Source organism: Saccostrea echinata, unplaced genomic scaffold (genome assembly GCF_033153115.1).
Source record: "Saccostrea echinata isolate AGI-Se365-2 ecotype Australia unplaced genomic scaffold, CSIRO_AGI_Sech_v1 ptg000002l, whole genome shotgun sequence".
Classification (NCBI taxonomy): Eukaryota; Metazoa; Mollusca; class Bivalvia; order Ostreida; family Ostreidae; genus Saccostrea; species Saccostrea echinata.
The window spans coordinates 7,431,201-7,458,886 of NW_026889751.1; the positions used below are offsets into that span (position 1 = coordinate 7,431,201).

At 32.5% G+C, this 27,686-nt stretch overlaps 1 protein-coding gene across 2 annotated transcripts in view; it reads left to right on the forward strand.

Moving 5' to 3' along the window:
* The window catches only part of LOC133199780 (somatostatin receptor type 2-like), a 32,893-nt gene extending 7,691 nt beyond the window's left edge, over positions 1 to 25,202 (forward strand). The window contains exons 2-3 of one of the 2 annotated variants that reach the window (XM_061335622.1): positions 3,179 to 3,225; positions 23,334 to 25,202. In XM_061335622.1, coding sequence (XP_061191606.1) covers positions 23,499 to 24,749 — 1,251 coding nt within the window. In that variant the 5' untranslated portion in view covers positions 3,179 to 3,225; positions 23,334 to 23,498 and the 3' untranslated portion in view covers positions 24,750 to 25,202. Of the gene's footprint in view, positions 1 to 3,178; positions 3,226 to 18,926; positions 18,956 to 23,333 lie in introns of those variants that run through there. The other variant, XM_061335627.1, reaches the window with a different exon arrangement.
* Positions 25,203 to 27,686: the final 2,484 nt, after the last annotated feature.

Consider the following 27,686-nt stretch of genomic DNA (forward strand, 5'->3'; position numbering starts at 1 on the left):
TAAAAATGACAAATACCCGGACTGCAGAGTGCAGCAGAAACAAAATAATCAAGGGAAAATCAGAATATATATGTCTTTTCCCGGGGAATTTTGCCTTCATCTATCAATAATGCTGTTTTATGGATTGTTGGAAACATCTTTGTTGTGATTAAGATAAACTTTCAGATCTGACGTAAAGGTATCCCTTCTTATGATAAACAGAATTCAGCTAAATTTTCTCAAGTATGCACTTTTACAAGATATCTTACATAATAACATGACAGAGGGACATACAATAATATACAAAACCAAATTCTTACACTATGCTTCCTCTTTGGTGAATTATTGGCATAAGGTATATAAACCTGTCACGACAGATGTTAACTCTTTGTCTGTGTATTCTACGTTCTTCCTGTCTCCGAAATTAATTCTACATATAACAACATCTTAAAATATATCGTAAAAATATTTTTACAGTTAATTTAGTATGTATCCTTTTTGGAAGAAAGAAGATAATAATATAATATTTTATTCGGAATTATTTTCTTTAAATCTTTTTTGTTCCTCTTTAGATCCGAGACTGGTTCTGGTAATATCATAACCCCTTTTTTTATTATTCGAACTTTGTCATCAATTTCTACCAGTTTGCATACTAAGCAAGCTTATCCATGCCAGATTTTTTATTCTTTTAATATAAGTTCAGGATATATCTCATGTGATGATCACCATAAAAATGTTTTATGAGCCATCATAAATTCCATTTTACCTTGACATTGAAATTTATAAGGATAACACTCATGTTCTACTTTAATATCAGTGTCAGCCTTTCTGCTATCTTTTGTATTTGTAATTAAGTGTATAAGTGAGCTATTTATCTTTTCGACTTTTTTGATAATATGCTTATTCACTGTGAATGGTTTGGGAAATGCAAATTTTCATTTTAAGTACATTGAATCCTTCTGTGAAAAATCTTTTTAAAAAAATCTTGAAAAAATCTTTTAAATCTTGAAAAATATTTACTTTAGAAATATCAAGTGACTTGTTATTTTAATTGATTTCATCCATAATTATAATTATAGTGCAATTGCACTCTTAAAAGATATAATTACTGAAGGACATTTTAATAAGATTATTATCGACCTAATAAAATGTAAACATAGTATAGGGCCTTCCATTCAAAAGATTCTATAAAGATAACACATTTCAATTTTTGCCTGTTTCTGGCGTAATTAGGGATAATGATTTCCTCAGATACAATGTTTTTCCTTCGATAACAGACAGAACAACCTGTTATGTATCTTTGTCAGTTAATATTTACAAGGGGTAAACACTAGGGGAAGTGCCTGGGGTGTTTATACAAGGATGTATGTTTCGCGGCTCCTGTATATAACAGAAAGTGCGTCTTTTTTCCGTTACTTCTGCTGGAATATTTCATATCTAAGCGTTTTTTTTTGATTGAGAAAATCTTTTCTTTTATGAACAAAATCCTTACACTTAGAACCGTAGACAACTTATTTTCGTGAGTTGATTTTTTCGTGGTGTAAAAAAAATGGTTCATGGGGATTTTATTTCGTGTTAAAGGAAGTATTGGGGAAAACGACAAAAATTAAAACCCCATAAATATATATGATGTAACAGTAGCTCTTGCTGTTTTTGAAATAAAATCAAGATATGATCCAAGACTTAATAAAAAGTTAATGATGGCGAACAGTGATCAATACTGTAAAATACTATAAAAAATACAAATCGTAAACAGAGCAAACAAGGGCCACTCGAAACACAATGGGTGGATCAGATGCCTTGGGGGAGTAAGCGTCCTCTGTGGAGCGGTTACACCCACCATAGGTCTTCTGTATTAATAAGGTAAACAGAGTATTATAGCCAAACAAAAGATTATATAACAAAAAAAAATAATGGTTTTGTTTTTGTTTGTTTGTTGTTTAACGTCTCTCTCGAGAATTTTTCACTCATATGGAGACACCACCACTTGCTGGTAGTGGGCTGCAAATTTTAATCTTTTCTCGGCACCCAGGGCCAGTGCACAGTGAGGGATCTTTTTCGTGCCAACACCTATAACGCCACGGGGCCTCGTTTATACGGTCTCATCCAAAGGACCGATCTCCACGTCCCGCATTGGATTCGAACCCGCGATGTAAGGATCTACTCCTTACATCATGACTCTAGAGCAAACGCTCTAACCACTGCGCCACGCAGGCGACCAATAACAATGGACTAACAATTGATATAAAACAAAGCAGTCACAATTCGACCAAACAATATCTTGCGTTTGTAAACAGGGTTATAATCCCGACCATAGAATTTTCGAAATGTTGATTGAGTAACAACTGGGTTTCATCTTCAAACAATGAATTCAAGGTTTCATTAGTGATATCTGCCTCCCTTTCAATATCCATTTTGTACGGAATGGCCTTGGTAAAGTACGCGAAAATTATTCAAACACTTTTCTTTAGTAATTTGGATTTTGTGAAGTAATTAAGAAGAAATAACAGAAAAATACCAAATCGCTCTCTAATTATGAGAGGATCAAACATGTTCATTATCATTCATATGTTGTGTACAAAATAGAGAATTTTAGTCCTTTGTGTGATTAAGTTGGTGATTTGTTGAAAGTAAATCATATTCTTTTTCTATAATTAATTGCAAAACATTTTTCATAATAACTATTGATGGGTATGCATAATGAAAAGTAGGCGCTTATTTGTTTTTATTTGTTTGAACACAAAAGATGATAAAGTCGTTTCAGGAAACTGTGTGATGTAATCTTTCTCTATTTAACAATATCTTTGTTGGCTAAGCAACATAAATATTCAAAGAAGTAGTAGACACTTCTCACCATTTGAAGAGGCACACAGGTATATTAATCCCTTAACCTTCATTTGAAGTATTTTGGGACTATCACTAGATTAAATCCGATAATTACAACAAATAGATAGATTAATCATTTCATCCAACAACATCTGTTGCCCTCATTTCTTCAGACGAAAGTTAGCCTGCGGTATAAAATTCTTTGATAACAAGATGTCAAAAGAATGTGAGTAGATGGGAATATTGACAGTATGATTGGCGCATTCGTTAAAAACTTTTCGATAAGCGAGATCCTTATCTTAAAAATGGCACATAGATAACTTTATATAAAACTGAATGAGAGAGTTACCAAAATATATCATTGTCATTTCAGAACAAAAGACAAAGGCATTGAGCTTGATGAACTGCGAGTCAATTAAAGTGAGTATCTGTACATGTTAGCTGGTTTATCTTACTATCATGATCAAAGACCGCTCTCTGTATGAAACACATCAAATGTTCTCTTAATCGGATTTTACACTTTTAAGGATTGCGTCTTTTTAGTATCTGATGTATGAATCACGAACATTACATAGCTGTATTCTATCTCTGTTAGAAGCAGGGGTTCCTGAACTTTTTTTCGGATCTTGTCTTTAATTTCACTATATTAATACATGTTTTTTCGTTACACTTGAACGGGATTTAATACATGCAGTAGTGTTATTACTCAATTTGACTCTTTGTTAAAAAGGAAAGGGCAGCAAATACGCTTGTCTTTTGCAAAGTTTGATACAAGATGAAGGGTGTAAGAAACCATATATTTTATCCATAGGATATACAAGGGGTATCATTCCATCAGTTTATTTCATTTCTATTTCATCAGATAATTTGTAATCAACTACATGTAATTGTCACCAATGTAAATTAAATGCCTCAATACCCCCAATTTAACATCCCTCCCTCCACCAGTATCTTTGAATCTTAGATATGTACGTAAGCATAAGGAAAATTAAAGTTTTAAGAAAAATTTTGAAAAAGCCAAATTTGAGTTATCATTTGAGATTACAATGAAACTACAGAAATCAATGTTGTGATAATTTGTAATTCAGAACCAATGACTTTACCTGCATGGAAATCAATTTTGATTTTGAATCAGAAGCATACACAAAACTCACAAAAAGGTGAGAGGATGAAACAACTTTCGTTAATTAAAAAAAATCATTAAATTTAATATACATCAATTGCTTTAGAAGGCAGCCTAGCTTTGAGAAATGTACGATTCTAGTTAATAAAAATAGGCAAATTCAGCAGATAGAATAACTTGCTATGTTTTAGAAGCAAAATCTTCCTTAAATTTTGTTATTTTTTAATTGAGGAAATAAGGAAATAAGACGATTTTATGTATTTATATGCCATCAGTAAAATTTGATTCTAAAAACACTGGTGGGCAAAGCAATGGCCACGATCTACATTCAAAATGCAATAATTAAGGACCAAGGATCTACATTGCTCTCTCGTTCTTCTTTGTCAAAAAACATACGGGTAACTTTCAACTGAAGTTGATCCTTAATTAAAATCACAGTATCCTTTCTTTCTTTCTCTCTCTCTCTCTCTCTCTCTCTCTCTCTCTCTCTCTCTCTCTCTCTTAGGAAAGAGTGTACAGTCACCCTATCGCAAAGATATTGAACAGCAAACATAGTGTGATTCCTTCATCTCATATGTGTATGCTGTAAATGTAGGTATTAACAGTCCATGCCCTTGGGCTTCACACATTTTCTTTTCCTTTTTTATCTACGGCATTTATAACTTTTGCTGTAATCATTAAGGTTGCTAGGTTCAATATCTGATCATTATGTAAAAATTACAGTTACTTAGGGCGATGAAAAGGTTTGATTAACTTTGATGATATTAACGAGAATTCAAGTCTCAGTCATATTTGAAAAATGCATGAATTATTTAACAATACTATATCTTAAAAAAAAACAGGAAAATTATGCAACAGGGATTAGTTGTCATCCATATCAAAGTGTTTACAACCATACTCTGCATAATTACAAGTAATTGCTACGAAAGATGTGAATTTGTGGTTAATACTTTTCAAGGTTGAAATAAGAAAAAACAAGTGACAACTCATAAATAAACGATGACCAATAGTAGATGTTGTAAGAATAAACTTAACGCAACCCTGTTTTACTTTCCTAGTTGTAAAATTTTCTGAAGCTAAACAATAGTAATCATATATGTGATTAGACTTCAACTCCATTAGTACAATGAAGATGTCTATTCTCCAAAAATTGCCCATAAACCTCTATGTATGAACTAACCCATCTGTCTCAAAATACTTGTTTTTGATTTTCACGCAGACATACAAAGCATTTCTATATCTTCTAGCTTCCATTTAATTATCTTTTTTAGAATACATGGTATTCAACTACAAATTAGTTTACATGGTAAACTTTAACAGCATTTTCTCAGTATAGGACATAACGTATTTTCAACCGTTAAAATTAATTCAATATGAACTTAAATAACTATCTTCAAGGTTGATAATTCAATTTATTAATAAACGAAGTCTTATATTTGATTAAAACAGGAAAACGGCGAAAGGCTTAGCATTCACACATTGATCGATAAATTCATATTTTCAAGAAATCCCAAAAAAGTAATTCAATTAGTACATCAGCTTTATTATCTATGAATGTATACCTACATGACTTTGCAAAATTGTACATATATCTAAAATGAGGAAAACACCATAAAAGTAATTGAACCAATAAGCTAGATGTGCTGATCCATTATTCGAATGTAGCTTCATTATCTTGTACTTTAGGAAGCAATGTTGTTGTTTCCTCCATGTGAACAAGGAGTGCAGCAAATATAAATCAATACATGGTTTCCTCGTCAAAATTTTTAATGAAATAAGTCAGATTGACTTTGTTTAAAAGGTTTTATATTTCTGTCAGAAGTAAAGTCCCTCCCTGAGTCTTTATGGTTAAAATGTAAAAGGGGAAGATAATAAAAGTGATCAATCTTATAATTCTAGTCTAGTAAACAAAAGGGGCAAAAGCACGGACCCCTGAAAACACCAGAGGTGAGATCGGGTGGTTAAACTCTCAAATCAAAAGGTTTTGTTTGAAAAAAAATACCAATTCATTAGCTGAATACTACAGGGTATATCAAACTGTTATATCACTATAGTTATACATGATGGACTCATTTAGCATTCTTTGAACTCTTTGTTTCCTTATCATGGTTAGTGCGGTTGTTTCCAAACCATAAGGGGGGTGTAAAAAACCCGTCAATTTTTAAGCTTAGTGATTGCGATTTCATAGCATTAAGTATTTTTAATCAGACTTGCCATAAATAATTCAGCAAAAATTGTAATTCATATACTCTATAAATGTTGAATTTTTCTGTTAAATGTCCCAAAGGTATTTTAATACTCGGAAAATGTTATTGATACACGCAGAACTCTGTAGAATAAAAGGAATCGATAACGCAGAGGAAACAAGCAGAATGACTGTTTCTGAAATATGGGTCTCGTAAAAAAATACTTCTTTGTCATAATTACCATCATTAGTAACTGCTTGCTTGAGATTTCGCTTTCTTACCGAGTCAGATTGATTCTGTACTGGACTTCCCTTTAAATGTGCTCCTTAGGGCTTTCACGACATATATTCCAATTTTTTGAATTGCCTTTTTTGATGCAATCTAATAAGCAATACCCTGTCAAACTATTTTGCGACCATATTTTCTTAGTGTTTATGAGAATTTAATATTAGGACGAAGAATCAAATATCTATTTCTTTTGGTGTATACGCTGTAATCTGTTTATTGAGGTGAACTCTTACAGGATTATTGATTATATAACATAACAATCTCAACTGGAATCCAACACCTACTTTCATCCGATCCTGTAAAAAAAACCGTTCAGAGAGTTCGTCTATCTGAGTTTACCCACTGTGCTACTAATAAGTTAGACCAGCTGGAGTATACATTTAATCGACATTTATAACATGAATCCTATCGTGCTGTGTTGACTTGTTTGCCATAACCAATGTAGCTATAAAAGGAATTAAGAAAAAAATATGAAACGAAACCTAAATAGCTGATTTTTTGGTGCTTAGATCTTCTGTTTCTACATCATATTACCGAAAAAACAACACATTTTCACTTTGTTTATGACGAATTTCAAATTCAGATAGTTATAAATTAGTATTAATCACATGAGACTTTAACACATTTTTGCAGAAAAAAAATACATTCTGTAGATAATGAGTAACATTGTTCTGTGTAGGTCAGAAGAGTACAATAATTTTAAAAAGTTATTGTTACAGCCTTTCCATTCTGAGACTGCATCTTATGTGCATGATTCGATCTCAATCGAAGGAATTTTGAAAAACAATATTGATGATAAATGAAGCCTAATAACACAGACGTGGCGTGTCAGAAAGCAGGACCGACTGTCTGTCCTCATTCTAAATATTTTATCTATTTTATACCATGTTTAAAACCTTGACTGATAAATTTCTTTGATCAAAATTTTGAAAAACCATCGCCATTTTCGAAAACAATTTCTGTAGAGCGATTGCATGTAAAGAACTGATTATATCCATTATCTTGTCGTTTTTATTACACACTTGAGACATACATGTATCGCAAAAACTTGTTACTAATGTCAAGACATATATTACCCATTTAGTGATATTAACTCATGACTGTTATAGCAATTTTAGAAGCTGATAATTCTAATTTTAGAAGCTGATAATTCTCCGAGGTTTGGCTGTCGTGAGAATATTACTCAAACATCTTTGTCTTGTTTTTAGTAAATATCGAGTTGAAATCACAATTTAATAATCGAAGATTTAATGCTAATAATTATTATTTCAATCACAAATCAATCCTAACTGTTGCATTAATTGTGAATAACTGTAAGACAGTTCTAATTTTTGATGGCATAACAGCTTCAGTCGTTCTCTGTTGGTTATAACAAGTTCATGCAAGACTGTTTTAATTGAAAACTTTAGTGGGCTATAACAACTAGAGAAATCTACTCCTCTATAAGTGTCATACTACATGTAATAAATCGGGAGTGAAATGTTTTTGCTTTAAGGAGGCTGAGGGTCAACAAATTAACCAGCAGATATAACTTATATTTTTAGATATGATATCTTAATCTGTCAACTATCATATGGTAAAGAAAAATTTAATTCATTTTAGTTAAAATTTGATCATTTTTGTACATCTTTATATGGAGCTCTTCTTCTAAAGGAGATAAACATAGTCTGAAAATGGCCACAACCACCCAGCCCTCTTAAATATTATAAATATTGTACCTTTATAAATTTTCAAAATCGGTACTTATTTTTTCTCGATGATTTGGGTGAGCCTTGTGCCTAATGGGTTCTTGTTCTCTATTGTAACACCACGTCACTTAAGTAACCATATTTACGAGGTGGTTTGAAACTCAAAGATAAAATGTAAGCCATATGTTTAATGTTGTTAAAAAGAAAACAAATGTTTCGTAAGAAAACAGCATTACTTAATTTTCTCAATACAGTTATATAACGTTCTTATTATTAAAACAAAAACAAAAAACAAAAAAACAAAACAAAACTAATGATTACGATTCAAGCTGCTGCACACATTAATTCTTCTTATCAAACATAATTTGAAGGACATAAGAGGCCATTTTAAATACTTGAATAAAAATAAAGATCACATCATAAAATGAAATATGAAGATAACAAACAGTTATAAAGCTAAAAGTCCATTGAAACAATACAATGTGTGAACAGAGCAAACATGGACTTCTAAAACATCGGAGGTAGGATCATGTGCCATTGAGGAGTACGCATCCTCTGTCGAGAATAAGTCTTGTACATAATTAGTACAACACATAGTTTCATCTTTTCTGTAACAAAATGCAAATGAATCTTGAATTGGCCTTTCATTCAAATGTTTTGATTGCATTTATCATGATTCTACCCATCCAACAAGGTCTGAAGGCAACTGTTTTGCCAAAGCTCTGTTTCTTACAAATCATGTCTGGTTTTTAAACTAAGAACCAGAGTTCACTAGTACTGAAATGAATGCAACTTATTTACTTGCTTCCGTGATCTTGAGGTACATTCTGATGAAAAGGTGTAGATAACTAAGAGTGATCGATCTCAAATATCTACAAACAATACAAATTTTGAGCAGGGCAAAAAATTTTGACCTCAAAAAACTCCAGAGGTAGGATCAGGTACCTAGGAGGAGTAAGCATCCCTTGATGATCGGTCACACCTGCCGTGAGCCCTATGTATTGATCATGTTGACGGAACATTCAGGTTCTTATTTAGTATAAAAACAAAAGGCCTTACAATTGCTATGGATCATATCGGTCAAAGTACGACCCAAAGATAGGTAATACATGTTTTTGTTATCAAAATCATTAAAACGACCATACAATTTACGAAATGCTGACTATACACGAGGTTATCGAAATCCCTGTAACATCAACTTATCTGTCAGAGTGTTGCACTGGGGTACAAGTTAAAAACCATTTCCTTTTGGTTTTGCGCTGAAGTTTTAATTACTATTTTCTTTTATAAAAATTATATACCCTCTAATAGATAGTTTTGTACTTACTCTTTTCCTAATGGACCGTTTTGTCATACTAATTTTATGCTTAGTTAGGATTTCTAAACTAAATATATTTGTGGTTATAGTTTCAATATATGACTGTTGACGTTCTCCCTGTGTGGAAATAAGAAAGGTCAATCAATCTACAGCGCATGCATTGAAACTTTTTTTTCATAAACATTCAAAGTGACATGATTTGAAATTTATGTGTTATTACTATGTGACTGAAGATTGAAAAATATGGTTCATGTGTGTTAAGAGACACTCTCTCAAGAAAAAATCGACATGTGCATCAAAATACAATGCAGTTATAAGAGCATGTTAATGAACAAGATTTCATGAATACCCATTATCGTAAGGCTTTTGATGACTACTTTTGACAACTGATGAGAATAACTGAAAATTCCTGATCGACAGTGTTTTTATCGCATGGAACGTATTTAAAGACCTATTCCTTGCATGCCGGTTTCTGTAAACGGCAACCTGATATTGTGGTCCTCAATGTATGTAGACTTGCCTAGATCGAAAAACTGTATCTTAATTAACTTTATTTCCATTTCACCCATGAGACCTGGGTTTAAAATTTCGCAATCATAAGAATAACGTTAACTATCTGTGTTTTTAGCCAACCCACATCTGTGTGACAAGCCTTTTACCCTATTGTTTTTGTTTGTTTGTTTGTATGTTGTTCAACGTCCCTCTCGAGAATTTTTCACTCATATGGAGACGGCACAACTTGCCGGTGGAGAGCTGCAAATTTGTCCTATACTCGGCACTTACGGCCATTGAGCAGTGAGGGATCTTTTTCGTGCCAGCACCTACTGCGACACGGTACCTCGGTTTATACGGTCTCATCCGAAGAACCGGTCTCCACGTCCCAAAGTGGGATTCGAACCCGCGATGTAAGGATCAACTCCTTACTTCGCGACTCTAGAGCAGACGCTCTAACCACTGCGCCACGCGGGCGACTATACCCTATTGAAATAAACGCAAAGCTCTGGACCACATTACATTGGTTATTTTACTACAGGGAAAGCTTGCAAATTTTCTTCGATTTGTCTCGAAGTTCTGTTGAAACCTTGTCTGTTCTTTCACAAGCATTTGCAGTGTACTTCAAATTTTGGTTATTTTTATTCTGAAATATAATCTCACATAGTGAAATGAATGCTTAAAGTGTTGTAAATCAACAATTGTGGCTCGCTCCTAGATGATCATCCTCCTAAAATGTCAAAGTCTGGCAGAAATGATAAATATAAGAATGGACTATTGATATCTAGGTGTATTATATGCGTAATATTTTGTATGTACTTCGTTTTTTTCTGTGCATCCTTGAAAATAAAAAAAAAATAACAATATCTGGTAAAATCCTAGTTTGTTGGGATTTTGCTTGTAATTGCCACTCATCATGGTGTTGAAGAGATTTTTTTAGAGTGGTTTTCTTTGTCAGATGCTTTTTTTTCAAGTCACTTTAAGTGAATATTGAAGGACAAAGGTAACATTAAACGCAACTGAACTTATTCTTTATTGTAAGTTATTGTGAAAATCTCATATTTCTTCGAATCTACTTTACGTATTTACCATTCCTTAAGGCAAGTTTAGCAATTTTCAATTTTCCAGGCTTTCTCTTATCTTTTGGATACAAAGTGCAATAAATTTTCAACTAAATCGCTCGAGTAAGGTTTCGCTTAGACGAATTCTTATGCTGGAGGTCTTACTACGTTGTGAAAATCTGCTTCTTTATATCGTATCAATCATTAACTTATTTATGCTGTGCGTGCCCGCTCTCTGAACAATACCAGTCTCATATTACTGGAAAGCGGTGAGTTCTTCAGCATAACAGATTTATTTCAGCAGAATTTTGCATTCAATTACCCACTTTGAAACTTAATTGTTTAATTTATGTCAAATGTCGTCTTGATTATAGGGGGATACACTTCTCATTTCACTGTAATTTTGATTACTTTTCAAACAATTTTTATCAAGTAAGTTGAGTTGATGCCAAGAATTTAAAGCTCACCTGTGATAAGGTCTTATAAGAGGTTTTCGGATCAGAAATATGCGTAAGTTATGTATGTTTCTCTTTGTAGTCGCAAATATGTTTCAATCCTTCTTTAACTCTTTTTTATCATTACTGGCACTTTTTCAAATATATCTGAACAGTCCTATAGTAGGTTTTTGTTAAAACTCTTAATGTTCTGAAATCACAGCTCTATATGTAGGATGCTATAACATTTTTATTAAAGATATTTATATTATAAAGGGGAAATACTTAAAACAACCCTTAACTTAAGCCAGGACTACAATTATCAAATTAATACGCAAAGTCCCCAAAGTAATGTAGATTCTTCAATATCGATACTGACTTCTGTGAATCTCTTTTTAGATAGTACTATCTTTTAAGGAACAAGAACTCGATATCGACTCCCAGTAGTCCTTTATTACACCATGTCGATTTGAACTATAACATTATCAGTCCTGGCTGATTCAAAGACAATACTATACTGTTCTCTACGTTATGTAAGATTATCATTTCTCTTAGGATTAATGTTCTGAATTCTAATTTTGAATTACCCGGTAGAAGAAATAGAATTTATTGCATCTTTGTTAGAAATGGCATTTGGAGTTCATACAGCTGTAGGTGAAATAAAGATTCCATAACCATTCAGAAATGTTTGTCTAGAGAACATAAACTAATAAAGATAATTACAGGGCAGAGAGAGAAAAGGAGATGAACTAAAGTGACTTTTGATATAGTATATCAAAATTACTGGCATTTTTCTGTCGTTTTAACATGTGCTTGCCCATAGCTTTTATAGTTTATAATCTTTTTAATGTCATTGCTGGAATTAAAATATGCATTGGTAAGAAATGGAATCAATAGCAAAGCACTAATATATCCGGGTATACCAGTACAGTGTAATCGTAAACTCTAACCTTTAAAGCTTTCATTAAATATACATACGATTTTGATTTGAAACTACAAACTCAAATAGCCCCAAATGGCACTTATATGTAGAAAAAGGGACACTAAGTATGTACAGTTCTTCAAATCTAACAGTATCTTTAATAATCAATTTACGGTTAGAAATCTTATTTTGGGTACCATTTCTTCGTTGTGGATATCAAATAGTGCGTTCTAATGATACAAATGATACAATAATACAATTTCAAATTACACTGTTCCTTAACTTGCTCATTTGGATAAATAGTCTAATTCATTTGCATTTAAAGATAGATTGAATATTAACTGATAAAATTTGTGAACATTATTCACCACTTTTTTATTAGACAAGAGTCAAACCCAATTCAGAAACAACTGCAATTTTATTGGCATTTTATGCTTTTTTGCTATCAAATACTAGATACAGCAAAGGGCTAAATTTGCTCGAAATACTTTTTTCTTGATAAAAATCTCCAATTTTCGGTCACTGTTTAAGACAAGCAAATCTCCATTCCTGAATGATCTTCTATTATTTCGTTCTTCTGTTTTGTTACGGGTTTATTTTTAATATTAGAACTGTCTGACATTCCAATTATTTATCTCCTTTGGTGAACATAAAAGCAAAATAAAGCACCGCGGATCCCTTGAGGAATCTTAATGTATTTTGAACAGAAACTTAGAAGAGGATGTTTATGATGTTTGATGTCATTGTGCTTTACCGTGAGCTCTCTAGTTTCTTTATGGACTATGTCTAAAGTATAATATCGAGTATTTAATTGATAAACATCAAATTATGAATTTACCTTGTGCAGCCCTCCATCGGCAAGCGGTGGCGTCTAAATATGATGAAAAGTTAAACAAGCAAACACATGAATTTAACTTGGTGAAAATTGTAAATCGGGATTAAATTATTTATATCACTTATGACCATATATACATTCCCACAAACACATTAATCAGTTATTATCTGGCTTCTCGTCTCAATACAACAATCTACTACTATCAGATAAAAACAAAAAGCTCTCATTTCGGGCAAAAAAATATACTGATTTGCAAAATAAGCACTCATGGAACCTTTGTGAGTTTCTTGGCTAATATTCCAAGCCTCTAAGTATGTTAAAATGACTGTGATAGGTTACAAAAGGTTACAAATCAAAATCAGTTATGTATAGTAAATTTGATGTTTATTTATGTCCTGATTAGATTGTACATATTACTTAATGTCATCTACAATATATAATTATTATTATTATATATTCTTCTTTTCTATAATAATAAATTTATACAGTAAATCTCTGAGAAAATTTCAAGACCTATCCATTGCTGGAAAGTATGTTGTTTAACGTCACTTTCGAGATTTTCACTTATATAGAGATGTCACCATAAACCGATGAAGGGCTTCAAATTTTGACCTTTATTAGGCACTCAGGGCCATTCAGCAGTGAAGATTCTTCTTCGTGCCAACGCCTATCGTGACATGGGAGCTCGGTTTTTAAGGTCTCACACTAAAGACCCATGACTGACTTTCACTTCTAATGACTGGCGCTTGGCGAAGGAAAAGTTACTACTTATGCGAACGAGAATTGAACCGAGGTTCTCGACCACGAAGCAAACGCCCTATCACTAGGCTTGTGTGACTGGCCCCTTTCGATCGAAAATAAACACTTTTATTTTTAATTAGAGAGAGTTGAAAGTATATCTATCATTTCAAATTTGTTAATAAGATATGAATACCGGCAGATAAACTTCATGTCCACAGGCTTTTTACCGCGTTCCTAATTAGAACCTTATTTCAAATTTTGCGCATCGCCAGCTTGTTTTTAATGGACTGTTGAACGATTTTTTCCACTCTTACTAATTGCAATATTCAAATGAAATCTCTCATTTTAAGGATATAGGATAGCATTTCTACGAAGAGCTTAAACCGAATTACCAATGCCTGATTGCAGTTTGTAACAAGGATCCTGGAAAACAGTTCTTGTAATAATAAGCTGTGTACAAATTGAAAAGCTTTTGCAGGATGTCTCTCTAACGTATTTTTTATAATTTCTTCATAGCAGATAGGAGCAAAAATCACAAATCAAACGATTTCTTTTGGGAAATATAATAAACATGATAAAGGACATTTTCTGCAAAACACGGAATAGATTGAACTGTATCCTTTAGAAACGAAATTAAGTTGTTTTTTTGTGGCTTCAGATAATTTAAATCACGCAAAATTTCATTAGCAAAGCAAACGACACGCATATATATAGCATCATAAGTATAAATATGGCCTTGAAACAATATGAAGGTGTTTTCATTTTTTTTTTCACGAAAGATTTTTTAACATGCAAATCCCTCATACACAGCGGGAGTTAAGGGAATTCACTCATTTAGGAACTTATATATGTTGTAAGTAGACATGACAACCGGTGGTTTATTAATGAAAATCTACCACTTCATTGGTGATACATGTTTTAAAATCAAACATATTTATCAAATGTGTTTTTATTATTTCAAAAAATTAATAAATATTTCCCAGATGAGAAATTGAATAAATCACTTGTTTTCTTTTCGATTTTCTGTAGAATTTTGTAGATAATATCTCCTTGTCGTTTATTAATGTGTAACATATTTTTGAAAAAAAAGGGGTACTAATTCGGAAAATATTGCTCACATGTGACAGGTCAACAGGGGATGCTTACTCCTCCTAGGCTCCTGATCCTACTTCTGGTGTTTTTGCCCTGTTCACGATTTGTTTTGTTTTTTCCACTGGATTTATGAGATTGGTCACTTTTCGTTACCTTCACATTTTACATTCACATTACATAGAGCTGTGATATGATAGCTGTCAGTAGAACTGAAACAAATGGAATGACAGCTATACGTATGATGGTAATGTGACAAAAACAGGAAAGTCAAAAATTGATACAAGGATGGTGTAACGTTCATTACTTGACAAAATCTCATTAATCAAGTATGACTCTGTTTTTAATAATTTACTGTATTTGGCAAATTTATATTTAGCGGCCTTTCCTCCAATTATTTTTTTAGCTGCGCAAACGTGTGAATGGAGAATGGTTCTTCCTGTTTCATCAACACATCTCTCCAGACAACATCAAAATGAACGTAGATATTCGCGAATTCAGATCAACCATAGATATTCACCAGTCTTTGTATCTTTTTTTTTTTAGTCGTACACAAGTTTGCTTTTACATAAAAGTATTCAGAATTTCAGAAACAGAAATAACTTATTAGTGTTTGACCAGTCTTTTTATTAAATGGTATATCCTGATAGTTCAGCAGCAATTAAATCGAGATTAAAAATAAAATAACCAATAAAACGTGAGTACAATTTCAGCAAATATTTTATTTCTATTTGTCCCCTACCCGTAAAACTGGTTGACAGTAGGTTTGATCTCCCGTCTCTTTGACTGAATTGTGGACCATTATTAATCAAGTTATGATTTTTTTTGTTTAAGGAATCATTTTGAAGTGCTTGAATTTTAATTGACATTATATCTTCTCACAATGAATTAAAGATCAGACTTTTTGACATTATAAACAAAAGCGTCTTTAATAAAAAAGAAAGGAATGTATTTTTCATATCTTATGATTTGTCGTAATCTCGTATACATAAAAATAATTCTGATTCTTGACACTTTGAGGTTGATATTAAAAACTTGCTGGAGTTCTTCAGTGACAATATGAAGTTTTTGGAAACAAAATCACCCAACAATCTGTTGGAATGATCATAGATCTTAATTATGCCCCTTTATGAACAGAGCTGTTTTTGTATTCTTACTAGAGTTGGCATAATACCAGTGTGGCATAATAAAGAAAAAATAGCGTGTGTCCACGAATATGTGATAGAAATTCAAAATCCGTATTTGACGTTATTATAATACTAGCTTAACGTCAGACTTGGCCATGCGACTTGCATATACAATCTATTTATACCTATAACTTCCCTAAATTAGCGTGTATTGTTTTTATTTTTATATATTTACCTATTTTTAGTTTATTTCAAAATATTACCATACACCATTGGCCTTATAGTAATATGAAGAAAATTTTTAACATTTGTCCACGAACTTCATGGACAACCCTTGTAAGTGTATTTTCCCATAGCGATGGCTCCTGTAATTATATCCGTTTCTGTTTGCATGGTGTCGTTTTTACGATGATGCTTAATCTGTTTTAGTCTGAATTAATGATTGTTATTGTTTCCTATCCTTTTGATGTTGACTGAAGTTTTAATCTGACTGCAAAATCACTATGTTAAAAGTAGGATCGTCAAAGACGATCAACATGCGAACGAAATGACCATAACAATTACTAAATTTCCTTTTTTTAACTTCAGTGAAGGGTCGAACAGATTTGTAATTATGCGAAAATTTGATTGATTGTATAAGATCCTATGCAAAATGTAAATTGAGCTTATTTTATGTAATTGGTTATAAGCTGAAAACTACTCATTATGTTAGAAAATGCTGGACGCAATTAGATGGATGGTCCGAGAAACCTCATTGTCCAGTAGGTTACGTAATGATCAGAATAAGGCTGGTTACTTTTTTATAAACATTTCTCCAATTCTGAACACTCACATTGTTAATATATTGGACAACTACAAGTACTTTATATATCAAAATGGAAATATTTTTTTCGTTTGTTTCGATGAATTTATCTTTTTGCACTGTTAGGACCAAGATAACTAGTTTTAAAGTTTACTAGTAAATTTCATTAAAAATAATCAATTAATTTAGCCACTTTCATGAACAATTTGTTTGGTCTTCAGCATTTACGCATGCGTGAAGGTTCTATTGAAATTCATCTTACAACGCGAGATTATGAATGACAAAATACATTTTGTCACACTAAATTCGTAAAACGATTCTTACGTTATTATGCAGTTTCAGACGAAAAGATATACATGTACTCTAGTGGAAGCGTCCTATGAATCTGAATGTGCTGTTGACAAACTTAAAATCATCTTATTCTTTATGCAAGTCCCCATGATTACATCATTATCAGTCCAAAATAACAAGAGTTCAAGACATCGTCGCAAACAATAACGGAAATGCACGATCCTGTCCCATTCTGCAAGAACGTTTTGCATTCTTCCGATCCTGGCTGGATGACGAGTTCAAGGCAAAAATTGGATGTCCAAGCAATCTACAGCTGTAAAAGGCGAACTGTGCACAAAAACATATGTACTGTATCTGATACGTCTTTGTGTCCTCGAGTTTCTGTAAATGTTCATGATTTACGTGTATCAATGTGGAATTAAATTATAATGAAAAGTGAGCTCATGAAATTTTAGATCATTGAGAAGGATTTTAATGAAGCATTTTAGGTTATTTCAGTTCATCTTGAACTGTTTTAACCTTCAATAAATTATCTATAATTCATCCCATGGGATCGGGAGGCCGGGGATCGATTCTTGTTCGCCGCGCCGCGTCTTACCCAAGACGTAAACATAGGTAGTGACTTTTCCTTCGCTAAGCGCCCTGCATCAGAAGTGAAAGTCACGGGTCTTTCGGATGAGACCTTAAAAATCGAGGTCCCGTGTCACGATAAGGAACACTCACTGCTCAATGACCCCGAGTGCCGAGTATAGGTCTAAATTTGAAGCTTTTCATCTGCATACGGTGACGTCTCTATATGAGTGAAAAATTCTCGAATAGGATGTTCAACAACATGTAATCAATCATCCCCGGGTTGGGGCGGAAGTGGGTATCCTTATAAAAATGTTGTTATTTTTTTTGTGCTTTCTATATTAATATTTCTTCACTTAGGGCAGTTATGTTAGTTTCAGAGTTGTTGTAAAATGTGCTGTATAAACAAAATTAATTCATTACAATGTGAATTGGTAATGATCCTCTAATAAAACTAATGTCTAAATAACTGCATCTCTCTTCCATTCTCAATAACCGTGTAGAGTAGGACAGCGCCGCGAGAATTCCATCGGCATCGAAAGCAAGTTTTTTGACTTGCCTAGATGGCCAAGCGGTCTAGCGCGCTGTTCCTGTACTGCTAGGTTCAACCCCGGGTTGGGGCGGAAGTGGGTATCCTTATAAAAGTAAATTTCTTTGTGAGATCTCATTTTTGTTCAGATGTAAAACACAGGTTAATGTCTCTTGGATTTCTGTTTTTTATATTTTTTTATTTTTTTTTTATTTTTATTAAAGCCCTTCATTTTAATTCTGTTTAGAAGTGATCATTTTACAAAGGTGTGTAAAACTTGAGACCAAACCCTTTTTTGTGTTCTGTTGTAAATCCACATGATTCCTATGTGCGGAAACATTGTAGCTCAAATAGAATTTACGTATCTGAATGGCTATTAACTCGTCTAATAATTTTATTCACCGGTACTATACTTTCTCTGCTGGATTAATGCTCTCATTTAAATGAAATGAATATGAGATAGCTTGCCTACCAATTCCAACCCTTTTCTTTTTGTTTCAACTTACTTGACTATAAATAGCAATCGATTTTACACCGAGGCTGGTTATGTATCCAATACTAAATCGTTCTGTTAGTATTAAACGGGTCTTATGGCACGGATTCTTAATTTTGAGAGGACATTTACATCATCTAGGTTAAATAATACTAAATACGGTAAGGAAACCATTTTTTATTTCAATTTTAATTTTTCTTAAATTGCTTTAGTTTATGTTATTTTCAACCAAAAAGGTAAAAAGATGATTTTTTTAAAATAAATATTATTTTTATTATTATTTATTACAATCTTATTCACATCATAACAGTATTTGAAGCAAAAACATCTCTGGTTTAATTTAGCCTGAATATCAAACAATGGAATCCTTGGAGGAAAACATTGATGTTGATGATTAGTTAAAGGATGATGCTGAAAATACATGCACGTCATCTAACACAACAATGTACATGTAATCATGTGAAATTTGGAATTGTTATTCTGTTAGTTTTTGAGCTTCCTAACTTTTGACTTTAACCATCACGATTTTTACCCTAGAATATTTATCAGTATTATTTTATGGACTGTCTTCTCAATTTGATTACCTTAAAGTTTGTTCAGCTTCCGCCCAATGTCTGACAAAAAAGAATTAGCATTTTTATGCTTTATAATTAAACCTTCGTTCCAATTTGCACAATCATATCTTTCAAACAAGTGTAAAAATAGCAAATAAAGCCAAAGTTGTCCTGTCAGGCAAGACGTTCACAAAGTGATGAAAGGCCGTTTATATTTCATTTTGATCTTTGTCTGACTTCATGTTTTTCTTTATGATAAACAGCTTCAGGCACCTAAATTAACTGATACTTTCCTGTCATTTTTTCCACTACTGAACAGAAATTCCCAAAGGGCTCTTAAAGGATGAACGCAAAAAGAATTATACAGTGGTGATAAATTCAAACAGATAGGCAGCGCAACAAAATGGGCTTGTTAATCAAGGGAAAATACGTATTCGTTCTGCAACTTCACAGACTCGGAAGCCCAGATAAGTTCGCTTTTTAGAAGCAATCGGAAATTAATTCGCAAACTTTCACTTTCAATTGCTCCTTGGGGGCTTTCTGGTATTTCTAACCTTCAATTGTGCTGCAGAGGTTTGTTCCAGATTTTGCATTCAAAAATTCATCACGCTTTACGAAACTGGTGTAGGAAAACACTGCAATGACGTGAATATTAAGTATTGCACTTTTTGTTGTTTCGAATTCCGTCTCAAATTGCAATTATGCGGATTAGAATTAGCGAGGGACAGCATTTTAAGTGATAAATAATTAACTGTGGGATAAAATTAAAAAAAAAAAAAAAAAAAAAAAGGAATGAGATACTCAAATTATTATACGTGTTAGAGTATAAACAATGAAATGAACATTATATATGCAATTATTATGATTATTATTGGACTCGAGATCAAGTATTGGAATTACTAATTTTTACAATGAAATAGCTGAAGATAACAAAGATCGTTCTAAAAACCTATAAACAATACTAATCTTTGAACAGGGTATCAAACACAGACCCCTGGAAATTCGGAGGTGAGGTCAGGTGCATAGAAGGAGTAAGCATTTTTAATCAATCGTTCCCACTCGCTTTGAGCCCTGTGCATTGATCAGGTAGACGATGAAATCCATAGTCAAGTTTAGTATAAAGACAAAGGCCTAACAATTTGTATGAAATATGTCAGTCAAAATACGTCCCAACGATAGGTTGTATTTTCTTTCAAGGCCATTTTAACGGCAATAGAATTTTAGAAATGCTGACCATAAACTAATATGTTGAAATCTCAGTAACGTCAACTTATCAGTCCGTAGCCTGCATCAGTTTTTAAATTGATCGTACTCAGAACATGCTCTTGAGTATTTCATAAGTTTAAAGACATAAACACTATAGCAAGGACCTTCGGGGTTTTTTTTTTTTTGTGGCATAGCAATGTATCTCTACTTTGAAACCTTGCTCAAAATTCTGTAATCAAAGATGTTTAAATTATCGTCGACGAATTTAACCTTATAACATGAAGTCATAAATTTAGTTACTCGATTTTGCTATAAAATGTGCTTTAATTTGTTGGAATCATTTTTTTCCTGGAATCAATGGATGAAAAGAAATCCAACAAAAAAGGAAAGGATTTTTGAAACCTGATAAATTCAAATTAAATAGAAACCTAACAATCAAAGATCTCTTCATGATGGATAAAGCGTAACTTAAATTCAATGAGAATTGGACTGGTTATTGAATGAAACAGCTGGTCAACATCATATGTAAATTCTGCAAAAGAAACCCAAAAAAGTTATGGAAAATACGATTTATAATTGACAGACAAGTCAAATTGATATATTCCATAGACTGTTTTCATCACGCACGCTTCTCCTTTTATGCAAAATAACTGAAAAATGAGTTACGAAATGCATATCTAAAAAGTTAATTTCATAATGAAGAGGAGAGAAAATTCCTTTTCCATCGTTCTTTTTTTTTTTTTGGGGGGGGGGGGGGTTCTGTCTGTCTGTTTATGTTTTGTTCTTGTTGTAAGTGAGTGGTCAAGCGGACAAAGGGCTACGCATTTTGTAAAATTAGAGGAAGTTTTGAAAACTTGACAAATTTAACTATCCCATTTGAAAAAAAAAATCCTTTGTATTCTATTCTTAGATCTTTTCAATCGTAAGCTATTAATCAGACAATTAAAAAAAAAAAAAAAAAAAAAAAAAAAAAAAACTGAATCAATTCAAAGAATTATATGCTTTCCAGATTTGTTTCTCATATTTACATTTGTGATAATTTCTTAAATATCAAAAGATAAAATGTTAACGTCTGTATTGATGGAATCACATGGCGCAATAATTTCTACACATTCCTCCACTTTTTTCATAATTGAATATCAAAATACATTTATCATTTTACGCAAGACAGTTCATTATAGTAATCTGTGAATAAATCAAGATCATCGGCTGTTTAAGTTTTTATAGGTTTTATAGATGATGTATTGTTTATTTATGTACAGTGCATCAGTGCGAGCACAATATTACCGGTAGGTACAGAAATGAATCATCTCTCCAGCAGTTGTAATTAATACTACTAAGACAAAATATCAGAATAATAGATATAAGTTTCCTTCTTGTATAAATCTATGTGATTTACTTGAACTATCGATCATTATCTGATGAACTGGCTTCAAAGGTTGGCAGATAATCTTCAGACTTGACGTATTGAGAACCATAAGAGCGTTAACTGAAGCCTATCAATATCTCACATTTCTACTGTTGACATTAAATACCCCTTTGGTTCACTAAATAATTCGACTTTTCTTTCTAAAAATCAATTTTATCCTTTCTTATCTTTACACCTTAAATTCCACTGTATATAGATAAATTTATAAGAGATTACATCGCTCTCCACTCAAACATCGATAAGTCACAAATTGTATTCATGTTATCAAACCTTATCTGATCATCACATCTTTCATGAAATTCGTACTATTTCAGGCTCCGGGGCCATAGAACTGAGACGAGCTCACTTTTGATCTCAGTCTCACTTTTCCACTATATATTACTTTTGTAAAAGTGAGACTAAGATCAAAAGTTAGCTCGTCTCAGTTTTATGGCCCCGGTGCCCAAAGTTCATCGTGAAGACGAGCCAAATCATTTACAACTATATAACCTGTTAGCTCAAGAATGATTGATTGATTGTATGTTGTTTTACGTCCCGATCGAGAATTATTCACTCATAGAGTAAAGGGCGGTGTCCAAAATTCACAAAATCTTTTTGACAAACATTTTTGTTATTAGGGACTGAACAAAGAAATAAGTTTACTAGTATATTAGTTATTGGGTTTAATAAATACTTGAACATTTCAAACTATTTTGAAGAACGATTTTCTTAAATTGCATTTTATTGGAATGAACCACATGCTGTTATATTTTGAGCTTGATTACTGTTCGTTTACTTCATATATCATTGAAATATTTTTCCCCGACTGATCACTGCCCTTGTGAATATAAAAGAAATTTTTCAAGCCTTGAACATTTTCTTGGAAAGCATGTTTTAAAATGAGAGAAAAAATGCAATTCATGAGTGACTGCAACACAAACATTACATGTATGATAACTAAAAATACCACTTTGACATACAAATAACTTGTCACTGTTCCATTGTTGATAAAGACTAATCGAGTAAGGCATTGTGGAAATCGGATTATACAAAAGTTTTGTTTAAACATGTTTCGAGAAGTGATCTACTCCTTTAGATGGATTCTTTATTTGAATTCTTATTAATAATGAATCCTTCACACTCTGATGTACGAAGGGACAAAAGTTAAGGCGGAAAACCGGACACTTCGTGTCGAAGGATAACTATCCCTCTGACAAAAGTAATTAAAACACCTTTGTTACGTAAACTGATAGGGGTATCAGTGGTGTAGCGTCGCTGCATGTGTTTACGAATAGGCTGTAATATAAGAATTACATGTTATGATCATATGGATTCAATGACAACTGTTAAAGTATCTTTTTTTCCTTGCAGACGACGAACTTGCAACTAGTCATCAAGTCGCTTTAACCAAAATTTTCAATTAACCTCAGAACAAATTAGCAAGAAAGGGCATTGAATTTCTATCTTGTACGAAATGGAATGTGGGGATATGGATGAAAACTTGTAGTCGATGACAGTGAATCTTAACCGTGCAAAATGGCTGGTACATTAGAGACCTCATCATCCATGACAACTGAGAGTGTGCTCAATGGAACTACCCAGGAGTTGAACTATGATTGTGACTTCAATGATACCAGGAATGGAACCTCGGTTGGCATCTTTTCGATTAGTGCAAAGACTGTCATATTAGTGACTTCATATTCGTTAATTTTCGTGGTAGGCTTAATAGGAAACGGGCTTGTTATATATGTTGTATTACGATTCGCCAAAATGAAGACAGTCACTAATTTGTACATCCTTAACCTTGCTGTCTCAGATGCATTGTTTTTGGCTAGTTTACCCTTTCTTATTGTAACTACAATCATAAAACACTGGATATTTGGAACAGCCATGTGCAAGATTTACTTTGTGTTATTTTCCATCAATTTTTTTGCGAGCGTATTTCAACTTACTGCGTTAAGCGCTGACCGATACCTTGCCGTCTGTCATCCAGTGAGGTCCTCGAGGTATCGGAACACTACCATTGCTTTTCTTGTATGTCTCGTTATGTGGTCTGTCTCGTTCATCATTATGCTCCCAATTATTCTGTATTCGACCACATATGTCAACTCGTACACCAATCATCAGACCTGTACCATAATGTGGCCAGAAGGTCAAGCAATCCCAGCAGACAAAGCATTCACGTGGTACACGTTTTTGCTTGGGTTTCTTATTCCAGTTTCATTGATATCAGTCCTCTATATATCCGTCATATTACGTTTACAAAACGTTGGCCCGGCAATCAAATCAAAGGAACGAAAACGCTCGCATAGAAAAGTCACACGTATGGTTTTAGCAGTGATATCAGTATATGTAGTGTGTTGGTTGCCGTACTGGGTGTTCCAGATAAATTTAACCTTCCAAAAACGTGACATAGAGGAATGGGAAATCTATCTTTTTAATGGTCTAACTGTGCTACAATTCGCCAATAGTATGTTAAATCCTCTACTTTACGCTTTTTTGAGTGAAAATTTTCGCCGCAGCTTTGTTAAGGCTTTTCAGTGTGCGTCATCAAATGATGTAAACAAAAGCCTATGTCATGAAAACAGCGTTTTCCCCAAATCTAGCCAAAAGAAAAAGACATCGGTAGAGGATAAGAAAAAAGCCGAGAAGTTTGAGATGGCAACTATGATTACTACCGCTGAAAATGTCAACCACCAACCAAAAAACGGAAGTGCAAGTTCTTTAAATGAAGGAGACGGATTATACGTCGATAAAGAGAGCCAAACTCTTCAAGAAGATGTGTGAAAGCTGGACAGAAACTTTCTGTAAAAAAAACTTTTATGTACTACCTTATAAAACAGCAGTGGTTATTTTGTTTTCCAGATTGAAGAGTTTTATTCTGTGTTGTATTTTTCTATAACTTGAACTTTGCCAACGAGACTTCAACACATTCGACAATGTTTTGTAGGATTATATTGTTGAGCTGTCATGTAATTTTAAGGATTTTATCATTTTTTAGGTTTTTAAAATTAGTTGTAGGCGATGTAATTGATAAAATATCATATGTCGACGAGAAATAATTTCGAGCTTTATATTTGTTTGATGAAATCTATCGAATACGTGTCTTGAAAAAAAGAAATGTACGTGTTGTTTGTTAAAACTGTTTTGGACAACATATTTGTCATAGGCCATTGTGGTTTTGTTATTTTGTTGTGTGTGATCTTGTGATATCTCAGAAAATAAAGCGAAGTTATGGAAGATTTTTTTGTCAACCTATTACTACACAAGTAGATTGCACTCCCAAGTCCTGCTCGAGTAAACATTATGAATATTGTGTGCTATTAACGTCATCAAAATGTAGCATTACTGTTTATATCATAAATTGCTAAATTGTCAGAAATTTCCTTGCTGAAAATCTAATTATAAGGACAATGCTAAGTTTCAAATATAATCTCAGCTTGCCAATAACAGGCCAAGATATGTCTCCCAGAAATCAAGCAAGTGGTGTTTCGTGTTTACTTGTCCTTTGCAGATGGATTTTGGGGGATATAATTACACTTTAACAAAAGAAATATTACTATAAATACAAAATTTTCTATGATGTCATTTTTGAACCAGATTTACTTTTAAACAATTGAAAGATTTTTATATTTGAAACACTGTCCGTTGTTTGATCAGAAAGATAATAACAATGACCTCGAGAACATTAACTCCCTCTAATAAAAACACAAAAATTTTAAAAAATATATTTTGACATTCCCCAATGATGTGACATTTAAAAAAAGCCTAATATTTTGTCTTGCATAAAGAATAGCAGTACCAGGACACTAAAGGGAATTCAGCAAAATAAACTTTCAATTTTTTTCCCTTCTGTAGCTGAAACTGAATATAAGATTACTGAGATCTAAATGTTTGTTTACAACGATAATGAAAGCCTTTCTCATTTTATTAAAAAAAAGAAGAATACCAGCTTTATTCCCTTTGACCTTGAATACGAAACATATTTTCATATTCTATGAATATTTTATTTCCCAGGTGAATTTTGTCAAGCAATGAATGTGACGGGCTGGCACACTAACTTCTGCTAGGTAAGGATTGCAGTTGCATATCTGCATTTAAGATGGAGTCCCTAGATAAAATGTGGAAGATAAAAGACCCTACTCAAAATTCAAGCTAAATTATAAAAGTTGAGAGCAGAGCAAAGACGGGCCTCTGAAAACATCAGAGGTTGGATCAGGTGCCATGGAGCAAGAGCATTCCCTGTGAATCGTGTTTGTTTTTCTTACTCTACATTTTAATAAAACTTATTAGACTATATGTAATGATATCTTTTCATTTATTCTCATTAAATAAAAGGAATGCTTACATAAAATCCACAGAGCTCATTAAAAACTGATTATAAATAAGACATTATTATCTGTGTGATTTTTTAAAGGAAGACACAAACAGTTTTTCTTAACAGGTATTGGCAATTATGTTTCAGTGTTGAAATGTTGATAAATGTAGATGAAATGTAGATGAAAAATATTTAAAATACACGTTAATGAAATGTCGTTTATTGACTATGTATGATGAATATTTCCATGCACTTGTAATAAACCAATTTACTTTATATCAGCTTATTTACACAGGATCAAAGCTCTATTTCCATCTCAATGTTGAATATTTCATCAATTAAGTAAATTTTAGATTACTAATTATGAAATGTATTGAAATGAAAAATTCATTCTGCTATTGTTTCTTTATGCTAGGCTTAAAATCAATAGATTTAACATTTCTGTGAAGAAAAAATAATTATTCTTAGAAATCTATACCCCAACAGAAATAGAATTCGCATATAGATTTATCTTTGAAACTATTATATAGCACATAATGATTTTTAGCGAATTTCTTTTTTCATGCCATGGATATCTTTACTTTCTGAAGTATATTTTATAGCAAGATACATGAGACTTCTATTTTTTTAGGACATGCTCATTATTTGTTTAAAAAAAATCACTTTACTTTTTAACGTATAAGATTGCATAAGATGGATTGTTGAATCTATTATTGAATATTTGGTTTCCATGGTTTAAAAAAGATGATAATTTTTAAGTCTTTTAAATTCTCAGTGTAGTTTTGTTCAGGGACAATGGATGTTAAGGATCACATATGTAGACATGACAAGTGTTATTGCCCAAGATGTTAAAAGGAAACTGTGGGTAATTCACGTAATATAGGTTATAACTATGGTTACATTTGAAGAAAAAAATTGAAATTGAGAAAGATTCAATTAAATTATTATTATTTTTAAGTGTCATGCTATTACTAGATAGAGCATACAGACCAAAAAATCATAAAATACACTTAAGATCATAAATAGAAATAAACGCATTATTTATTTGCTTTATGGTATCTTGGTCGCCACGGAAACAGGGTTTTACGCCGTGAGTTTGGTTAAGAAAGAAGTTAATTTTCCCTCAAATTCTAACAAATACAAAGAAAATTTAGATCTATTTATTTCATGATTAAAATAGAATAAGTTGTGTTACATAGAAGTAAGAAGAATGTTCAAACAAGAATATTAAACAAAGAAGGTGTTACTATGGAGAAAATATTCAATGATTTATGCAGTTTTGCTATTGGAAAGTACACATTATTTTCATTTATGACTGTTTATAAATTAAATCAAATTATCAGATTTTCTTTTTAATTGAATGTCATAAAGAGTACAACTTAAGTACCATAGTAACTAAGCAGTTT